Source organism: Charadrius vociferus, unplaced genomic scaffold, assembly GCF_000708025.1.
Source record: "Charadrius vociferus isolate BGI_N301 unplaced genomic scaffold, ASM70802v2 scaffold51, whole genome shotgun sequence".
NCBI lineage: Eukaryota > Metazoa > Chordata > Aves > Charadriiformes > Charadriidae > Charadrius > Charadrius vociferus.
In genome coordinates this window covers 2,843,058-2,864,637 of record NW_009646939.1, presented here as the reverse complement: position 1 = coordinate 2,864,637, position 21,580 = coordinate 2,843,058, and the positions used below count along the sequence as shown (strand labels likewise).

At 36.5% G+C, this 21,580-nt stretch overlaps 1 protein-coding gene across 1 annotated transcript in view; it reads left to right on the top strand.

Annotated features, from left to right (window-relative positions):
* Positions 1–21,580, top strand: part of ULK4 (unc-51 like kinase 4) — a 254,582-nt gene that overhangs the window by 78,466 nt on the left and 154,536 nt on the right. Inside the window, 5 exon segments of the mRNA XM_009895025.1 lie at positions 1,642–1,775; positions 5,960–6,081; positions 6,409–6,465; positions 9,605–9,656; positions 9,747–9,841. Of these exon segments, the coding sequence (XP_009893327.1) occupies positions 1,642–1,775; positions 5,960–6,081; positions 6,409–6,465; positions 9,605–9,656; positions 9,747–9,841 (460 nt within the window).

Here is a 21,580-nt window from a genome sequence, read left to right as displayed (position 1 = left end):
AACTTTAAAAGGCCTAAACATATTTCCATATAGAATAAGATGGTTGTTAAATCGTGGAAGTGTTTTCTTAAAGAAAAAAATCCATACAAACTCTTTTGTCATGTTTTTGTTCAAAGTTAAACAGTTTTTGAATAAAAATTACTTGATTGTCTGGAAAGGCTAGAGGACTTTATACCATTTTTATTTAAAACATTCAGTGTTTTATATTAAAAAAACCCTAAAGCTTTTTTAAGGAAAACTATATTTGAAGTGTAACGTCAGATTTTTAAGTAGTTCTGTTCTACCAGACAAATGAAAATTCCTTGTAATGTAACACAATTTCCGGAGTTTGCAAGAAAAATAAAAGATGTTTCCATAGTCTCTGGGAAGTGCAGCCGAATGTGTTGTATCTGGGATATTGCAGATGTGAAATGTAGTTACTGAGCGATCTTTTATTTATTGCTATCTATGTCTCTGTAGCACAGTTCAGGAAGGGTAAGGTGAGTTGTAGTTTTCCATAACGATCATGCATTGTTTAGAGGCCTAATCCTGCAAAATGCATTCTTGGGTAGTTTTTATTTCATTGAGTAAGTTGGCTTTTTGATGGAAATACACACCTCCTAGGATAAAATTTTGTGTTTGCGAGTTCTGCAGCTTTGTTGTGTACACTTGAGGCAGTTCAAATAAGGTATTTTCATACTTCTGTAAGAGTATTGATTATAAGAAGGGTATTAAAAAACCCCAACAAAATAACACTGAAGTACATTCTTAAAATCCAGAGCATGGATTTCACTCACTAGTGACTGATGGTTCTTTGCACAGGATCCCCAGGGAGTTCGAATGCGAAACAAAGATGTCAATATTATCCCCCTAAAGGGAAGTCTGGCCCTTCTGTCTATTCAAATAAGCATTTAAAAATACTGCCTGAAGCATTGTGTTACAGGTGTATTATTAAAGCAATCTCTCGTAAGTTAGCCAATGGGTAATAAATCTGTTACCATAGTTTACTATGAGAAATGTCATTCTGCAGAACAGCATAACTACACAGCACTTATCAGTTAGAATGTAAGCATTGAGTTTGTCTTTAGAAATGTTGAACATCAAATTTCTAGAGAAAAGATGTAAGGCTAGTTTGGATTTTTATCTCTTGCAATATAGCCATTCTAACTAGTGCTAACATTTTGATAGGCTATATTATGATATTTCTTGACTGAAAGATTCATCTCTTGCTACATTGCCTTAAATTATTCTTGCTTTTAGACTTCTTATATGTTGCAAATGAATGTCTTTAGTCTTTTGCTCATATTGCACATATCGGTCATATGTTTCAAAATGAAGTGGATTTTAAAATTAGTCTCTAAGTCTGCAGAGGGATTCACTCCTTACGTTAGCATCATATGTTCATTTAAACTAGCAGAATTGTACTTACTTACAGTAGCTTAAGGGTTTCTTTCTTCTTGTTCCTTTTCATAGTCATTTGTGTTATTTTTAAAAAGTGATTTATTTAAAAGGAAATTCTAAAATTTCGACAAAATTACAGAGCCAAAGTGTTGTCTTGATTGTAACCACAGATACTAGAAATGTCTGGTTCAGTAGTATTTTTGAGATATAGTGCCATTTTTTTGTTATGAGAGGTAATGTTTTGCACTCGCTTAAATACAGACTCGTGATGTATATTGAAAGAGACAGCAGAAAGACCACGCCAGGAAAAGAGCAGCAAGGCGGCAGTGAATACCTGTCAAAATGCCTGGATCTTCTCATCTATCACATTGTGCGGGAGCTGCCAGGAATTCTCGGTAAATTCAGTTGGTTAGCTGAATAAATCTTACCTTTGCTTACTCTCTCGAGAAACAAGTCTCTCCTTACATATATAAGTGGAAAGGCTGTATTGTCTTATTAAGTAAAGTTTGCATGATATCAGCTTCATGAAGTTTTTTAGTTATGTCACCATCAGATATTTTGTATTGGAATGCATGATTTCCTATGGGAATGTTTTGTATTTGTTGAACAGTAAGCCACCTCAACTCAGTCAGGAATGAGGCCCAAGCGTACAAGAAGTTTTATCAATGTCCTAATGATGTTCCAAACATTGAAAAACCTAAGAACAAATTTGCCTCATAAAGCACAGAGCTAGGAGACTGTAACAGGGCATATCTGTGATTCTGTGTTAATCGCTCACACTGAAACTTATATGTTGAGTACTTGCTTCAGGCAAATTTTCTGGAAAATTTCAGCCTAGGTACTTGAGTTGTTCTAGATGTCTGAAACTGGTTTGATCATGCATAAGAAAAGACAGAAAGATTTTCTCTGAGAGAATATCAGTGCTACTTCAGCTCATCCCTTATACTTAGAAATAAAGCAAAGTAGCTTTTGTGCCAAGAATGTGCATTTGGACAATTTTGTAAAGATCTGCTCAAATTTCACTAATACTTGAGCCTTTGGAATGACAAAAAGCTACTTTGAACTTTGTGCTCTTCGTATATTTTCAAACAGAAATTTGCTTGGGTACAGCAGATGAAGTCCTGTCATCACTGAATATGCTCAAACTTGCCATAATGGGATGAGGTACTGGGGAAGACGGGACTTGCAGAAGGACCAGTGAAAGGCATGTGTGCAAATAGGACAAAACCTGCAAATTGCAGGGTATAATTTGGACTCACTGGGCAACCAGAGAAGAAACTGGAGTAGAAAGAAATTAGTTTGAAAGTCTGGGGAGTCAGTTAAGAGGAGGTGATGAATCAGGATGAGAATTTTGGCCATTTGAGCAAAAGTAATAGATAAAATCTTGAAAAATTAAGGAGGATCTCTTGGTGAGATTTGAACATAGAGTTAATATTGAGTAAAACAAATGTCACAGAAATTACCCTAGATGAGTACAAGTGGTGAGATTGTCTTTCCTCAAAAAAGCTGTGCTGTATGTTTTATGATGAAAGATGAGGGCTTTGTTTGAAAAAAATTAATTCGGAGCGAGTGAAGGAAGAAAGGAAAGAAGCAAAGGAAGGGCGTTAGAGAGGAAAGGGAAGAAGGAGGAAGGGAAGTGGGAGGAGTGGGGAGAAAGGAAGGGAAGAGAGGAGGGTAGGAAGAAAAGGAAGGAAAGAGGGGGGAGGAGAAGGGAAGGAACGGAGTGGAGGGAAGGGTGGAAGGGAAGAAAGGATGGAGAAGGAGAAGGGGAGGGAAGGATGGAGACAAGGAAAGAGGGAGAAGGGAGGAAGGAGACAAGGAGGAAGGGAGGCGAAAGAGTGAGATTGGTGTGGCCAGTCTGAATCATCATTAAAATTCTTATTAAAACTTTTGGTGGGTGAGATCTCCCACAGAATAGAGTAAGAAAGCTAAATAAGAAGACAAGGAAGGAAAAGCTGTGAGTATTCAAGAAAAGAAAGGTTGCAAACCCAACCCCGATTGTGTGTGCTTTGTCACTAAATGATGAAACATCTTTTTCATACAATTATTTTCTGATGAGATAATACCTGATTTATTTTTCATCTTCTGTACATTATTGCTAGAATATTGAATATGAAATGATAGCACTGCAAAGGTTGGTAGACCTAAATGCCATGCTGCTATTTTAAAAGAAACTTTACTTCCTATGACAATGCAAATTTTTGTCTTGCTGCAATAAATATCAGGTTCGCATATTGGCTATATTTTAGGATTTGGAAGTCTCAAACTATAAATGTTTGAGGCAGAAATTCACCTCCTACTGTCTGTATGTACTGTGTGCAACTAATACAGTAGGCCCTGATATTTCCTCAGAACCTGAAAGTATTATACGTCAAATATATAGTTACTATCTTTATAATACATAATACATCCATTGCTCTAACATGTATTTTCCTGTGTTTTATTACTACTGATGTACAATTCCAATGCATTGTTGACACCTGATATATCAAACATAATTTTTACACTTTGTTTTCCTTTCCAAGCTAGACTTGTGTGTTGATTGTTTTTATTAAGATTAAGCTGTTTGTCTGTATTTGTCCACATTTCTCAGAAGGCTTTTTCTTTTTATTGCTGTGAGTATGACAAAGGAACATGTTCTGCTTGAGGAGGTAAAAGCTATGGGCTCCTAAGAAAAATAACCAGATTTGCAAACTGGAACAGTTAAAAGCAGTTTAACTGTTGATTTATAATTAATCCTAGCTGGGTTTTTTAATATGCATTTATGTAAGCTCCTTACTGATCCCATCTTCTTCCACCAGATGTAGCTATAAACCAAAGCTGTAGAAATTGGCCTTAAAGATATATTCAAACAAATTAAATAAATTGTTAATCTTGTGGATAACTTTCAAAGTTTTCAGTTGTTGTAGGTAAGAAAGTAATTTTATTTCTGCTTTTATAATATTTAACCTATTTCTATAAAGTAGATCTGGGCAGTCTGGTCTAGTGGGAGGTGTCCCTGTCTATGGCAGAGGGGTTGGAACTCGATGATCTTCAAGGTACTTTCCAACCTAAACCATTCTATGATTCTATGATATATTACTTAGATCATCATAAAAATTAAAGTAACCATATCTATCTATTTATCAACTGCAAAATTGGCAAATTATATAGGCCTTAAAACAGAAAGAGAGTAGGTTGTTCAGTAAATTATTTGTTGCTAACCACAGAGAGGTCTTGTTGAATTACAGTATTGTGAGTAATTCAAAACAAAAATGTGTTGAAGAAAAATCAATATTTTGGTTTATGTATTTGGAGAGTTTTTGGAGAGTTTTATGCGACACTATTTTTCTTGAGCAATGTGTTATAGAACAAGTCAAATCTTTAAGACTAGGTATTTTTACAACATACTTAAGTTCCAGGCTCTGTCATTTCTGCTTGTGTTGAAAACTGAACTCCATGGGAGCAGAAGAAAAGCATTGGTATTACTCAACATGAATAAACTCTGTGACTTACTCTGAAAGGAAGGGCCTTCTCTGTCATGAAAATCGTATAAAACATCAAATCCTGTCCTTTATTTGTTTAATGTCTATGTGTTTTCCCTTTTATAGTTTTGTGCAGTTCTCTTATTAAGGAAAATATATAGTAAGTATTCTTTCAAGGCAGGATTTGACTTTTAATATTTTTAGGCTAGAGGGACAGAATTTTCCTTCTTTGCATATGAGTCATGATTTTTTTCCTGCTGCTTCCATTCTTTATCCCATACAGTAGAGGTCTTGCTTTTCTGAGATAATAGTTAATGTAACACAAATTTAGCACAATGTTCCTTGATTTTTGTATGTCTCTCCTGAAGTTTGAAGTATAATCTTCACTATGGCAATTGAGATTTTCGTCCCTCATTATTGTGTCTAGAGGCTTGTTATGGAGACAACTAAGTTCTCTCATTGACCTGCTGTTACCTCTTTTATGAAAACGTGAGAATTCCTGTTGCTTTAGGTCACATGCGCCATTGTTAAACTTGTGTATGAGAACATGTACATGGCTAGTGGAGGGATCTTTTGGAAGGGGGTGGAGGAGGATGTTTGTTTCTTTCTTCCAATGGTACTATGCTGCAGGAAAAACATATTGCTTGAGCATTGTCATTCACTAATCATGGTGAATTCAGCTCTTGGTCAGCTGGAAGTCAGAAAAATTTTGCTTTTTATTTCACTAGAAATAGAATTGCATCCACAGAATTTCAAGAGTATAATTCCGTGCATATGTAGCCACCTAAAGCCAGCATAAGTCCAACCTGCCTAGAGGGGTAATTTCATCTTTGCTTCCACAGCTACCTTATATTTCTATCCTCACCATTTTGCCAGAGGTCACATTTGTGCACCTGTCCCTGTAGCCAGAGCAGGAAATCGGCCTGGCTGAACACAGAGCTAGAAAAGTGTTGGATCAGCCTGATTTATCATGTAGTCACATGAACACTACTTTTGGCAGGAGGGAGAAGACGGGCTTGAACAGAGGATACTGGAAGAGGGATGTTTTATATGTTATTTGTTGTTTTTTAGTAAAGCAATTAAGTTAGATCAGTCTGAAATGTTGTTTTCTGTAGATGACATCCTCACTGCCTTAACTAATGTCTCTGGACGTAAACACCCATCAACGGTTCAGGCCAAACAGCTGAAGATGTGCCTTCCTATGATGCCTGTAGTGCTTCATCTTGTGACATCCCAGGTAGATTTTATTTTTTTTTTCCCCCAGAATTGTTAAACAAAGGACAAACTCTTGCAGTTTCCCAAAATCTAATTTCTGCTGAGCATGATCAGAATGTATAAAATAGAACTTTTATTAGTGTGTAGATATGTTGATGAGTATTCTAGCTATGTAACTGCATTAAAGATGTAAGCCTTATTTTTGTACAGTGTAAGACATCTCTAATAATAGAAGCAAATACCTATTTTGTCCTCTTTTTTAACATGGTGGTGAAATACATGTTTTACTTTTTCTGGTCATAAGATATGCATTTAATGTAATATTCTCAACTTTGCTAAATTCAAATAGGTATTTCGTCCCCAGATAGTCACAGAGGAGTTTCTTTTCAACTATGGGACCTTGCTTGTGAGTATAACCATCTACGTTAAGTCTTATTTGCAAAATATACATATGCATAAAATTTTACAAATTATTTTAATGTAAGAAAACTACATTATATTTATAAATCGGAGAGATACATTTATTATTAATATAAAATCTAAGCTTTGATTATCTTCAAAACCGTATATATTATCACAAAATATTTTCTGTAGTAGTCTGTTGGGTCAAAGGGAAAATATGCTATCCTGTATTCAAGTATAGAGAAACTCTGCACCTCTGATAAACTGAGAGTTTTCTGTGTGCTTTTATTCTACAGTAGAAAAGTTTACTCTAAATTACACAGAATATTCTTTCTAGAATTTTACACTACTATTTTATGAGTGGAAATGGTAGTTAAATTATAATCTAATTTATATTTAAGGTATTCTTTCTTTTTGTCACGTTTTTCTTCTTGCTGGTACTTTTACACTGTATTTGTCTCATGTTAACATCTACAACCTATTTATGACATTAGCAATAGAAAACGAACTTTTTAACTGTGCCATACGGTAGTATAGCAAAAGTGAAGTAGTACTGTTGTAATGTAATTTCTTCATGTGAAAACAGTTTTTTCTGCTAAATGAGAAAAAAGTGTATTCCAAAGTTGCATATCAGAGCTAAGCAAATACTTTTCAAGTACATGGGTTCATAAATGACAACTAGGTATTTGCTTCCACAATGGCATGAAGAAATGCTTCACCACAAACAGCTAGACTGAAGTTTACTGTTCAGATTCCCTTCTTTTTCTCCTTTCACTCTTGATTCCAAGAAAATGTGTGTTCAATTTAGCTCTACTAAAATATTTGTATAAAAATTAGCATTAGAATGAAGAAAAAAATTTTAGAACTGTAGATGTTGAATTACAAAGTCTTTCATCTCTTTGAAGCGTTTGTAACTAGGCAGTAGATTTATTAATGGTTTTGGATAAACCTTCTAGAAGGTGAAATTCTTCTGTCAACAATATAGGTACAGCAGACCAGGTACAATGTAAGTTTTCTTTTGATGTTACTCCAGCTTGCTTGAACTACTGACTGAGGAAGTCAGGCTAGTTATACTAGCACAGATTTCCTCTCAGATCAAGGAGGAAGAGATTACTGTACTGAATATTTCCTGCATCTTGTCCTTCTGTCTCTGTCAAAACAGGCAATTCAGGAACTTACATATACTGTTTCAGTTTAACATAAAAAAAGGAGGGGAAGTAGTATATCTGAAAAATTAATGTCAAATTTGAATCTATTTTCTGTAACTGTTTTATGATATGACTAATGTAATTACTTCTGGAAGAGTAACTATCCATTCTACCAGGCAACAGTCTACTCCTAGAATTTTGTGTTTAGCAAGATTCCCACTGACATCTCTAAAGGGACATTCGATCATCAGCTTGTACTTTTTCAAAGTACTGTGCTATGATTGAGGCCTCTAAAACTTTAGCAACTCAGTCTTTCAGGTTTTTTTTTTCTTTTTTTTTCTGATTTATTCAAAAGTCTTATTATTAACAATAAGAAATGATGAGGAGAGCAAAGGTGTGTTTGGTATCTGGAAGGAAAAGAGTAGTTATTTCCCTGTAACTGCTGTTCATTGAGAATTTTTTTTTCTTGTTGCTTTGAAGTTATTTCCATCATCACTGTAATTTTCAGTAGTGTTGTGCAAAGAAATTGCGAGGGAGTCAGGACATTCCTTTCATGTTTTCAGCTGTGAATAGAAATACATGGAGGACATGCTTTGCCCCAAAGGCACAGCTAATAGTAGGCTCCTAGTGGGGTGCATAGGGCACAGGCTTACCTGTAGCAGAATACACACACCACTCCTCTCCATTGCTTAAAAAATCCCAGACAGTTGTTTTTTTGTACGAATACATCTTCTTGTGTTTCTAATATGCTTGTTTCCTTAATTTTATTAGGAGCCAGAACAATTTTTGTTCCAGTTATATTGATTTTTCCAAATTGGTCTTGAGACTATGGTTAGGTGTGAAACTGTCTTAAATGAGCAAAGAAAATAATTTAATCTCCTTTTGGGTAATAACTAGTAATTTGCTTCAAATGATCAGGAAGATAAAATAACTGTGTTTTTTTATAGAAAAGTTGTTTATTATGATGCATTTAAATTATGAAATATATAATTAGTTTCTTATGGTATTTTTAATTAGAACAGAATCCTTCAGATATTTCTTACATACTGAGAAAAAGATAACCCATGTAGACGCTTCTGCCAATTTACTATATAACGACAAAACTGTAATTGATAGTGAAATATAAAACAAACATAATTCTCTTAATGTTTTACTTCATATAAATAAATAGATATGTGTGCAAATTGAAAATGAGAAAGATGTTTATCCATGGTAAACTCTCTGTGTATTAAATACTGCATTAGTAAAAAAGAGCGTACTATACATTCTGCTGGGAATTTTTCCTTCTTTAGCAAATGTTAATAACGTCTTTTGCATCCCCTATGAAATAAATAGCTATGCAGACAAGTGAAAGCAAAAGAGTGAAATCGAGATTAAAAAGCAAAATAATAATGCATCTAATTGTACAATACTTACTTAACCCAGATTATTAATATTTCATTGTCCCTATTCCTCAAAATGATGACTAATTTAGGTGATTTTTATTAGAAGGTTATATATTTTTGTATGTTTTCCTGTGTGTAACTGTATCCATAATGTGTGTAATGTGCAAGGAGATCAAAAAGATGGTACAAGTAACAGAAAATTGCATGCTCTGGAGGGACTTGGGTCTTTTTAGTGAGTTATTTTAACACAGCCATGTCCAAGGTAGTTCAAAGTATTCTTAGTTTTCTGTAAACAATAAAGACATTTAATTACTGTCTATTTAGCTGGAAAGGTTATCATTTCTGACATTAGTTAAAGTAATAGTCTTTAGTGTACTCTATGTTTAAATGTCCAGCAGCATTACAGACTCGCAAAATTATAACAGCTAAATCATGAATGCTTTCAATCTTTCATATCTTAATTTTTATGACAGTGTTTCACAATGTAGGTGCATTAACATTTTGTATTTACACAGGCCCTTAAAGAATTTCATGTTGTAATTATTTAGTGACTATGCTTCTTAATTTTTCTTTCTAAAATGTTTTAACATAAATGCCTCCTCTTCTGTAGAATTTTATCAGATCAATAGATGCAGGAGAAACAAACTTGGATGGAGCAATAGGTAAGGTAACTTATGATATTGCTGTACTTTTATAGGCAGGCATTATAATTATTGCATTTTATAAAGAAATACAATGATTTTTACTAATAGGGCAAGCTGCATCAGAAGAATTGATTAAGACTGCTTTATCAACCTTTGAAGCAGTAACACAGCATCCTGTCTTGTTGACAGTCCATCGCTTGACCGTAAGTCTGACAACAAATTAAATAGTTGCAGGCTAATTGGCCTAATTCCATTGATAACAAAATGATTTAAAGATTTAGAAAGTGTTTAAATTATGACTAAAAATGTATTGTGGATCTATTTGACTGGAAAAATCCTTATTGTTTATAGAGAGATTTTATTTTCAAAGAAGCAGTAAGGTATTCAGACTTGGTTTACCATAGTTAATTGAGAAGTTAGAGGGAAAATGAGAAGGGCTTAAAGTTTAGAAATAGCAGTTCTTAAAGTGATTTTCTTGTAAATACAACACTTGATTCTATAAGTCTTTCTTCAGCCTCAAAGAGAGTATATTGCTACGTATTAGTGAAAATTTCACCCATTCATTTGTCATCATGCTTTTAACATAGCTTGGAAAGACCACCTCTAAGGGTGGAAGATCCCATTCAATCACTATTCTCCCTGATGAGATCATAATCAAGAGTAACAGTTTATAGCAGTTATGGTGGGTTTTTTGCTTAACAGATTGCTTACTAGAAATTGCATTACAATTACTAAACCCACATACTGTATACAGCTTCTTATATCACTAAAGATTTTCTTTCTTTGAAGTTTTTTTGTTAAATTGTTTACTTTGAGCTAAGCTAGCTGAAGCCAGAACAGTTATGTTGTGAAGTAGCTGTCAGCAAATCAGTAGGTTGGAATGCTTAAATCGGTGATTGATAAATCACCGTAATCTTTACCAGTGTATTTTTGTGCCTGAATTCCTATGAAGGTGTAACCCACCATACTTACTGGGATGATCGTTTAATTCAAACTGAAATTTATGTGTTTGTATTTGAAGTAGGTTAAGGGCACACTCAATATAGCACTTAAATCAAGAAAGGCGTTAGTGAATTGACAAATTCGTAAGAATTAATGATTTTAGGGATTGTACTAGAAAAGAATGGGTGATCTTAGAAATTAAGTGTTTTTAGAAGCTGAATCCTATTTAGTGTGTGTTAGTTGAGTATTTAGGTTATAAAGCCTTAATAGGTGAAAATATTAAAATTAATAAAAATATAAGTAGGAATTTAAATAAGTTTAATGTTTATTTTCACTGATGTTCACAAAAGAGTGTTATTCAAGAAAATGGTCCTCATGCACAAAGTTCTAACCACTTAATAGTCAGAGGGGAAATAGTACAGAACTAAACAGTTCTATTTAATATGGCAAAGGATGTTCTAGAAAAGAAATGTAAATGTAGATGAGGTATGAATACCTATTGGTATCTCCTTACATGCCTGTTAGGCTGCAAGTCACTGTTATATGACTGTAGAATTATCTCGATTTTTAAAAATAGTTTTTTACTTCTATGAGTTATTGGTGTGTCTTGTATTGACAGAAACATGTACCATTTTTTATGGAGGTCCATCAACATTTACTGAAATTGCAGTACCTTATATCAGCACATTAAATAAAATACCCGTAGCTGTTTAAACTTTAATAGTCTGGAGTTTTTTCCTGAAAAAATAGCACCAGGGAGACAGCTCCTCTTTGCAACCCTTCTGCTGCTGCTCCCATCCCCACATCAGCAGAACATTATGTTGAAGCCAGGGAATGACTAATCTACTCTCTTTTAAGTAATCCCTGGCTGCCAGTAGGTCACTTTTATTTAAGTATCTAAATTTCTGGGGAACAGTTTACTTCGTCACATATCTTGAAAGTTTTAGATGTTTATTTAAAATCTATCTGGACATCTCGGTTAACCTTAGGTAGTTAGAAAAAAGACTTCCTACCTGTCCAGTGCTTGTAAATTTATGACACATAGCACTTCTGTAGAATAGTTTCCCTAATTTAGAATAGGTGCATATTCAAATTTATTAACTAAAAATAATTATATCTTTGTCAGTGAACAGCTTTTTTTTTTTTTTTCAGAAAATAAAATCTATTACTTCACTCACTCATTTTCATAAGTAGCAGTTCTTCGTAATTTAAAAGAGCCCTCCTGACACTCAGTGTATAGCCATTCAGACACAAAATCAAGTGGAGAAATTGCCTTGTATTTGGTATGTTAAATTCAAGAAATTGTCCACTGTAATTAATAATCTCTAACCACATCTGCCACCAGTGGTGCAAACAGTAATTAGTTTAATACTATTTACGAAGTCTAGTGTGCTAATTATACTTGAATGTACAGCATACATTACTTTAGCGGAAAGTGGTACTTCATCTTCTATGATGCATACAGAATATTTTTAGAATTGCTGTTACTCAAGGGATATCTTCTAATTGCTGCTCGCTGAGCATGACTGGAATCTATGAATATAAATGCCAGCACCCAGCGGAACTTGGTGCTTTTTAAAAAAGTTGAAGCAAGACATGTTTGAGCTTCCAGATCAATATTTAAGTATAATAGTTGTTAATAGGAAACTCTTTTACTGGTGCAAAATGAGTATCCTAGGCTGATCCCTGAAGCCTGGATGGCTCATTTATACAAAGTTGGTTACAAACAGCATTTTATGGAGGGGGCGGGGGGAAGGCCAAAACCTTCTTGAGGGGATGCATTTTTACCACTACAGCTATGATACAACAATTGCTTTGAAGTTTCTAATCTGAAATTAAATGCATTTATAATTGTTTAATAAATTAAATAAAAAGTGAGGTTATATTAAACAAGCAGAACCAGTTAGTTGTTCAGTTCTGGTTTTAGTTTAGCTGCAATGGAAATTGTGTAAGTTAATAGGAATTTAAGAGCAACCTTTCAGGTTCTTTTCCACTTTGAGAAGAAAAGAATTGCTCAAATAAAAGCCACTAGTAAGCAATAATTTCATTTTGCACGCAGTTGTGTGCATTTTTACAAGACAGTAAGTGTGACTGGGCAAATATTGACAAAACTGTGGATTTTCAGGTACACAAATATGATGATGAAGGCCATCAAGAAGAGTATCTATAGACTGGAGTGGAATATAAATCCTGGTTTCTTAAACTGACACAAGTCCAAATGTCTGTTTCCTCTAACTACTTAAAATGGAAAAATATTTATTAAATTCAGATAATAAGTGTTATAACAATATTTATTTTCAAGTTTTGGTAAAGGTTTAGATACAAGTAACTGGAAGAATTCTGTGCTGACTTTATCATTTGCATTTTTCTTTTCTCTGTTAAGTATATTTGCTTGAAAAAAGGCCATATGCTAATTCCGAGTACTTTTAGCAGTGATGAAGTTCATGATGGCAGGCCGTTCCTGTGGGATTCCTTTATATACTCTAACTAGCTCCCAAAATGATCCATATACTGCACAGATGATCTTTTACCTGAAGCATGAAAGTTCTTCTCTGTTTAGGGCAAAAGTTGTCAGCAGTGATTCTCCTCCTCAAGGTTTTAAAACTTATTTTTAAAAATCAGACTAAAATAAAAGCACCCCGAACATGATGAGTTGCATGTTGGGAAGTCAAGAGAAAAGCAGTATGACATGGAAATCTACTGGTTGACAGTATAAGAGTTATTATTTTCACCAAAGATAACAACACAAGGGTTAGAAACTTCTGCAAGTGCTTTTTTTCTGCTCGTCTTAGTCTTTTCTTGATTCAGCATCAGTGGTGTTCTTCATCCCCAGGCTGTTCTGATCTAACCACTGACACCTTAATTTTGTCAGCATAGGGTATGACTATATGAACATATTATACAGCATTTCTTCAATCACTTTCAATTTTCAAGTAGATTAAAATTCTATACCCCATGTGGCTTTCTGTCCGTTAAACTAATCCACATGACATGAGACTTTTTTGTGAAACCAGTTCTGTATTAATTGACACATTGAGTCAATCAGTGCTGTGTCCTCCCAGAAGAAAGAAAGAAAAACCCTCAGCGAAGATTCTGAAGTTCTGAAGACTCTTCAAAAAAATTACAGAAATGCCATCCTGCTCCCCAATTCATTCTAACATGCATTACATGATTTTTTCTGTTGTGTTCTGAGAGATTACTGGCAATATTAAAACACTGAGGAACATGCTGTGCCTCCAGCAAATGCTTTTAAGAAATTTGAAGGCAGCATGATCTTAATTACATGGTCACTTTCAGCAATAACTTTGTATGTGGAATTTTAATAAGAATAAATGTCAAGGTGATGTTGGATGTTGCAGATCTTACATATGACTGGAAAAAAGGATTTGGGAGCTGATGGTCTTTGCTTTGGTATGTTCTGCTTTGAATAGTGGGTAAGGAGAAGATACTTGTCAGTAGTTGTAAATTAAACACATGCATACTGAAAAGAACCAAATACCTCCTGAAAAACCTCTGGAAGTAAAGTAATGGGATTAGTCACTTGCAAGCTTGGATATGATAGCTGCATGGAATGGATAGCATAGTTTCTTTATATAAGTTTAATTCTGGAGTCTGAGTTTCACTTGAGAACAGCATGGTACGCAAATGCTACTGGACCAGGCTTTAAGCCTGCTTACTTTTTCTCTCCACCCTTTGTAACACCAAATGTCAAGGCTTTGGCCTTAAGCACTGATTTGAAGAGCTCTGAAACTCAGTTTTAGTCAAAGGAGAGATTTTTTAGGTTGGTAATGTTAACCATATTAACGTAAGTTCTGTGGCCTTGAGAAGAGGGTTAAGCTATCAATATAAACATAGCCGAAGTTGTAATGAATAACAGATAACTTTGGTTATATGCTAGTTCATTTATATGTGATGGTTGCATGTATTTGTTGAATAGTTGAATTCATCCTTGCTGAATAGCACAAGTGAATGGAAGTTTAGTTTTTCATCATCATTCTTAGGAGGTACCTCCTGCTAAATAGGGATTTAGTGTATTGGATCCTTCCAGTGTGAGCCCTTGGAGCATTATAACTGCTTTTTACTGGGTACATGTGGAGCTTGGACTTCACTTGGTGAGGTTAAGTAAAGCTGAGGCAATGTTTGTTTCTAATAAAGCAGGCACATATATTTGGGGTGCAGATCTCATGTCTGACATAGAATCATAAAATACCAGGTTGGAAGGGACCTCAAGCATTGTCTGGTCCAACCTTTGTTGGCAAAAGCATGATCTAGACAAGATGGCCGAGTGCACTGTCTAGCCGAATCTTAAAAGTGTCTAATGTTGGGGAGTCCACCACTCCCCTGGGGAGATTACTCCAATGGCTGATTGTTCTCATTGTGAAAAATTTTCCTCTTGTGTCCAATCAGAATCTTGTGAGGAGTAACTTGTATCCATTACCCCTTATCTTTTTGATGTGATTCCTTGTAAAATGGGAGTCTCCATCTTCTTTGTAGTCACCCTGGAATATGGAAATACTGGAACATGTTGATAAGGTCTCCCCTAAGCCTTTTTTTCTCAAGTCTGAACAAACCCAGTTCTCTCAGCCTTTCCTCATACGGCAAGCTTCCCAGTCCTTTGATCATCTTTGTGGCCCTTCTCTGGACCCTCTCCAGCCTGCCCACATCATTTTTGTATAGCGGGACCAAAACTGAACACAGTATTCCAGGTGTGGCCTGGCAAGCACTGAGTAGGGTGGGATAACAACTTCTTTATCTCTGCTGGTGGTGCCCTTGTTGATGCAACCCAGCATCCTGTTAGTTTTCTTTGCCACAGCAGCAGACTGTTCACTCATCTTGAGTTTGTTGTTAACCGGGACCCCTAGGTCCCTTTCCACTGAGCTGCTCCCCAGCTGAATAGATCCCAGCCTGTGCTGCACTCCTGGGTCATGTTTTCCCAGGTGAAGGCCTTACACTTTTCCTTGTTGAACTTCATAAGGTTCTTGTTAGCCCACTCTTCCAGCATATCCAGGTCTTTCTGCAGGGTGGCTCTCCGTTCCCAAGTGTCCGCTTCCCACTCAGTTTGGTATCATCAGCAAGCTTCATCAGGGTACACTTGATCCCATCATCCAGATCACTTCTGAAGATACTAAACAACATTGGGCCCAATATTGATCCCTGGAGGACCCCACTTGTGACAGGTTGCCAGTTTGAAAAGGAGCTATTTACCACCACCCTCTGGGTGAAACCCGTCAGCCAGTTCCCCACCCACCACACAGACCAGTTGTCTAGACTGTAATGCATCAGTTTCTCTGGGAAGAGGCTGTAGGAAACCATATCAAAAGCCTTGGAGAAATGCAGGTAGACAATGTCCACCACTCACCCCACATCAACCACACACGTTCCTTTCTTGTAGAAGGCAATCAGGTTTATAAAGTACGATTTGCCCTCGATGAATCCATGCTGGCTTTTCCCAATCACATGCTTCATCTGCCTTGTGATAGCCCCCAGGAAGATTTGTTTCGTAACTTTCCCAGGGTCTGAAGTAAGACTGATGGGCCTATAATTTCCTGGATCCTCCTTTAAGCCCTTCTTGTAGATGGGGATGATATTAGCCTTCTTCCAGTCGTCTGGGATGTTCCTCAGTCTCTGTGACATCTCAAAGATTATGGAAAGCAGCATCACAACGAGACAGCTCTCTTAACACCCTCGGGTGGATATTGTCAGGACCCATTGATTTGTAGTTGTCAAGCTCCTGTAATAGTTCACACACCAGCTCTTCCTTCACTGATGGTGGGTCTGTGCTTGCATCAACCAGGATTTTTGTTCCCAAGACCTGGGGCCCTACAGTGGTGGTAAAGACAAAGGTGAAAAAAGTGTTGAGAACCTCCGGCTTTTCAGCATTGTTGGTGACTAACTCACCTCTCCTGTTTAACAGCAGGCCAATATTTTCCTTCTGTTTCTGCTTGTTCTTTACATATCTGAAGAACCCTTTCTCATAGTTTTGAATATCTCTTGCCAATTTCAATTCGAGTTGAGCTTTTGCTTTTCTAACCGCATCTCTGCACAGCCTGGCAATGCCCTTGTAGTTCTCAACAGGTATTCATGCACTTTTACATCTCTGGTATGCTTCTCTTTTGGTTTTGAGCAGACTCAGAAGTTCACTGTTAAGGCAAGTTAAGCTCTGCCTACTTCTCTTACCTTTAAAGGGGGTGAACTGTTTTGGTGCTTCCAGGAGAGTGTTCTTGAAAAACGCCCAGCACTCATTAGCTCCTTTATCCTCCATGGAAGCTTCCCATGGAATCCCTCCCAACTGAGCTCTGAGTTGGTGACTAACTCACCTCTCCTGTTTAACAGCAGGCCAATATTTTCCTTCTGTTTCTGCTTGTTCTTTACATATCTGAAGAACCCTTTCTCATAGTTTTGAATATCTCTTGCCAATTTCAATTCGAGTTGAGCTTTTGCTTTTCTAACCGCATCTCTGCACAGCCTGGCAATGCCCTTGTAGTTCTCAACAGGTATTCATGCACTTTTACATCTCTGGTATGCTTCTCTTTTGGTTTTGAGCAGACTCAGAAGTTCACTGTTAAGGCAAGTTAAGCTCTGCCTACTTCTCTTACCTTTAAAGGGGGTGAACTGTTTTGGTGCTTCCAGGAGAGTGTTCTTGAAAAACGCCCAGCACTCATTAGCTCCTTTATCCTCCATGGAAGCTTCCCATGGAATCCCTCCCAACTGAGCTCTGAGTGAATTAAGTTTGCTCTTCTAAAATCTAAAAAATTTGTCTTAGTACTAACCTTCAGCGTGCTCAGCAGGATCCCAAACTCCACAATATTGTGGTTACTGCAGCCAAAGCTATCACTAACTGAGATATCACAAAGTAGGCTTTCTTAGTTTCTGAGCAGCAAGTCCAGCAGTGCCTTATTCCTGGTTGGCCCATCTAACATTTGCATGAGGAAGCAGTCTTCTATGCCCTCCAGGAACTTGATGGATGGCGTGTGAGCTGCTGTATTGTTCTTCCAACAAAAGTCTGCGTAGTTGAAGTCACCCATAAGAACCAGGTTCTGTTGACCCAAAGCTTGCTTATGTGACCCAAATGTTGCTTCGTTGGCCTTATCGCCTTGGTTTGGAGGTCAGTAGCAGATGCCTACTGTAAGATTCCCCCTTGGAGACAACCCCTCTGATCTTGACACAGAAGCATTTGATAGGGCTTCTACAATAGCTGTAGTTGACTTCTATACATTCAAGGTTCTCCTTAACATAGAGCGTGACTCCTCCTCCTCCTCTTCTTCCCTGCCTTTCTTACGAAACAGCCTATACCCATCCATTGGGATCCTCCACTTGTGTGAGTTGTCACACCGTGTTTCAGTTATTCCTATGATATCATAACTTTCTGACTGGGCACAGAGCTCCAGTTCCTCCTGTTTGTTCTGCAGGTGGCGTGCATTGGTATACATATACTTGAGGTGGTTGGTCTTCTGGCTCTCATCTTGAGAGGCAGCTAAAGAACACTTGTCACTGTTCTTGTTGGCCTGGCTTATTCCCCAGTTGGATGCAGGGTTGTGATCATTGCCACTTTGGACCCTGCTCCCCAAGTCCTTCAGTTTAAAGCTCGCCTCACCAAGTTGGCCAGCCTGCTGCCAAAGATTCCCCTGCTTCTTCTAAGCAGGTGGGTCCCATCCCTCCTTAACAGGCTATAGTCATCAAAGAACGTCCTGTTGTCATAAAAGCCAAAACCCTCATGATTGCACAAGCTGTGAAGCCAGAAGTTGATTTGTATTATGTCTATTTCTGGCTGCACCCTTTCCTCTAACTGGTAAAATGGAAGAAAAGGTAACTTGGGCACCAGTACTTCTTGCTTGCACCCCCAGGCTTTGTAGTCTTCCTTGATTCTGCCCAGGTTCTGTCTGGCGGTGTCACTCATGTCCACATGAAAGAGTAGCAATGGATAATAGTCTGTGCTCTTGACAAGTTGTAGTACCCTCTTGGCAACATCTCGGACCTTAGCTCCTGGAAGGCAGCATACTTCTCATGACTCCCTGTCAGACTGGCAGATGGGCACCTCAGTGCCCCTTAACAGAGAGACAGACATCTGAACAGTGGAGACGAGCAGAGAAAGACTAAAATTATTTTTCTCTTTCAAGCCCCTCCTAGTAGCTGTTGAATGGTTAACTACTCCAAAACTATGGCTTGTCTCTCTTCCTTTTTTGAGGGTTAAAGTAACATACAAACAATGCAGAAGAATTTCTATAAAAATTTTGCCTTGTTCTCAAAAGATCTGAATTTTTAAGTAATAAAATACTGTAGAAAAGTGAATACAGCTTTGCTGGGTGTTCATACATCACTAGTAGAGTTTTCCTTGCAGAAATCAGTGAATGTTATGGAGACAGATGTTCTGGTTTTCGACAGTATACTTGGATTTACAAAAAGTTTTTGACAAAGTCATGCACCAAAGACTCTTCAAATCCATCAGTGGCCCTTCCCTCTTACCCTCTGACAGATCAGCTTCTTCTAACTAGTTAAAATTTACCAAGTTCAGTATAGAGATCAGTTTTAAAAAACTTAGGTATATTAAGAATGGTGCCTTACAAAGATCTGTGTTGCAACATGTACTATTTATAACTAATCCAGAAAAGGGAATGAATAGGGAGGTTACAGAACTGACTGATGACACTAAATTATTCACAGTAGTGAAAATTTGAACTGACAGAAGAGTTGCAGAAGGTTTCAAGATATTGAGTGAAAGGACAATAAAATGACATGCAATTCAATACTGATAAATGTCAAGCGACACATGTGCAGAAAATCATTCCAACTATGCATATGTAGTGTCAGGCTCTAAACTATTTGTTGCTGTTCTGGAGATCTTTTAGCATTGTTTTTCTATGAAAATGATAGCTTTATACTCAGCAGTAATCAGAAAGACAACTAGATTATTAGAAATGACTGGTAAAAAATCAGACAAAAAAGCAGAAAATATCACTATGCCATGGTTAGTCCGTGGTGCCCTCAAGCCTTGAATACTGAATGCAGTTGTGGTCATTCATTCTGAAAGACAGTGAAGCTTAACAAGAAAAAGTACAGCTCGATGATGCAAAGAGGGACTGAGTAGATAAGAACTTCAGCTTGGAAACAAAAGACTTCAGAGTGTGAAATTATGAGTGGCATGGGAAAGATGAATTTGAAATAATTATTCACGGTTTTCATAAAATAATAAGTGGGTATAAGTTAGCTGCTTTAAAATAAACAAGGATGTGCCTTTTCATGAGGCATAATTGAAGTGTGGCATTCAGTCCCGTAGGTATTGCACATACTAGAAGTATAAATACATTTAAGAAAGGATTGAACAGTTATATGGGAGAAAAGGCTAGTAAACATTATTAAATGCAAAAATACAGTTATAGCATCAGCTTCAGAAGTTTCTTAACTCAAGAGTTACTTTACTAGAAACTAGAGTTGTGCTTTGTGCTTGGTGTGTTTCTCCTACTCTTTTTCTATTCCTTTCCAGTTGTCAGAAACAGGATTACCAGGTTTGAGTTATGTTTTCGTTTGGTCCTGTACATATGTATTATAGCTTAGAGATGTGAATGTAGTGTGTATGGAAGTTTCTAGTATTTCATTGCTTTTTTGGGTGCTGATAATGTCACAGTTGTGTCAGTATAGCCTTTGAATGCCATAATTACAGAATTATACAGTGGTGGCTGTGACCAGTTAGGGATTTATCATGAACTGGGTATCAGGCTATTTAGAAGATGGTAGAAACCCAGATATAGCTATGATCATATTAAAACTATCTCATCTGTTTAGGCTTAAAGAAGAATATTTCCCACTTTTTTTTTTTTTTTTAAGCAATCTTAGTGACAAAGAGTGAAACAAGAAAAATATCTGACTGCCTTCATGCATATATGGAGATGTGATTCCATGTAGATGTCAGCAGTCATTTAAAAGAAGAAAAAATGAATCCTTGTTTGAGTATTCTTCTGTTTCAACCCCTCTAGAAAATGCCCAAATAATAATACCGTGCTTCTGTATACATAACTTACAGAAACTTGTGCAATTCACTGGTGAATTTATTAAAAATGTTTTATGTACTATTACACTTCAGTTTATTTCACCTTAATAATTACTTGCTTAGTTCATATCTTGTTCACAAATTTGTGTACACATTAGTAAAAAACGGTGACCCAAATGGCATGGAGAGATGATGAGGGTTGCAGAGTTAGGAAGTATCTGATTTAAGTTTCATGTACAATTTAATACTTGCTTCTCCCCTCAGCATGTGCATTCTGATATGCTCTTGCATCAAAAAATATTTTTCCATAGGATTAGTGTTTCATTTCAGTTGATCTCCTCACCACATCGAACTGATGTGAGGCAAACAACTGCTATGGGGAATCTCATTCTAAACAGTTTGCCAAAATTGAGGTTCATGTTAGAAAAAGGTCAGAAAAAGTTACTAAAATTATTTAAGACCTAAAGAATCTTCTTTACAATGACAGTTTAAAATATATTTATCTTAGAAAGGAGTTATGACTGGTATATTACATTCACTAATGTGGAAAGACTACTGTTAATACTAGATGAGAGAAGATTTGAAGTTTTAGAAATTGAAGTTGCATCAGTAAGTGGTATCAGTTTGAGTTAATACTGCCGCTGCTGGGTGATTCATAGTATTCTGAGTCCCTACGTTGCTTCACAAAATCGGGAGTTACTTTCTTGCCTCTTTTCTCTCTCACACCTTTAATTTACCACTTCAATGTGCCTCTTCATTTGAGAATCATTGCAGTAGTTTGAACTGTTTTTTTTGGACTGAAAGACCTTAAGTACATACACTTTTTTTATCCGGCCTCACAAGTATGTTAGAGTGGACAAATTAACATTTGTAGAACAGTTTAGAAACCTGCACTAATGGAGTTGCTGGTGTGCAATGTAGTTTTATCTTACTGCATATTATCAAAAAAACCCATGATATTTCAAAATTATGAAGTCTTACAAAAGTCACTACATCTATGATATATAGCATTATC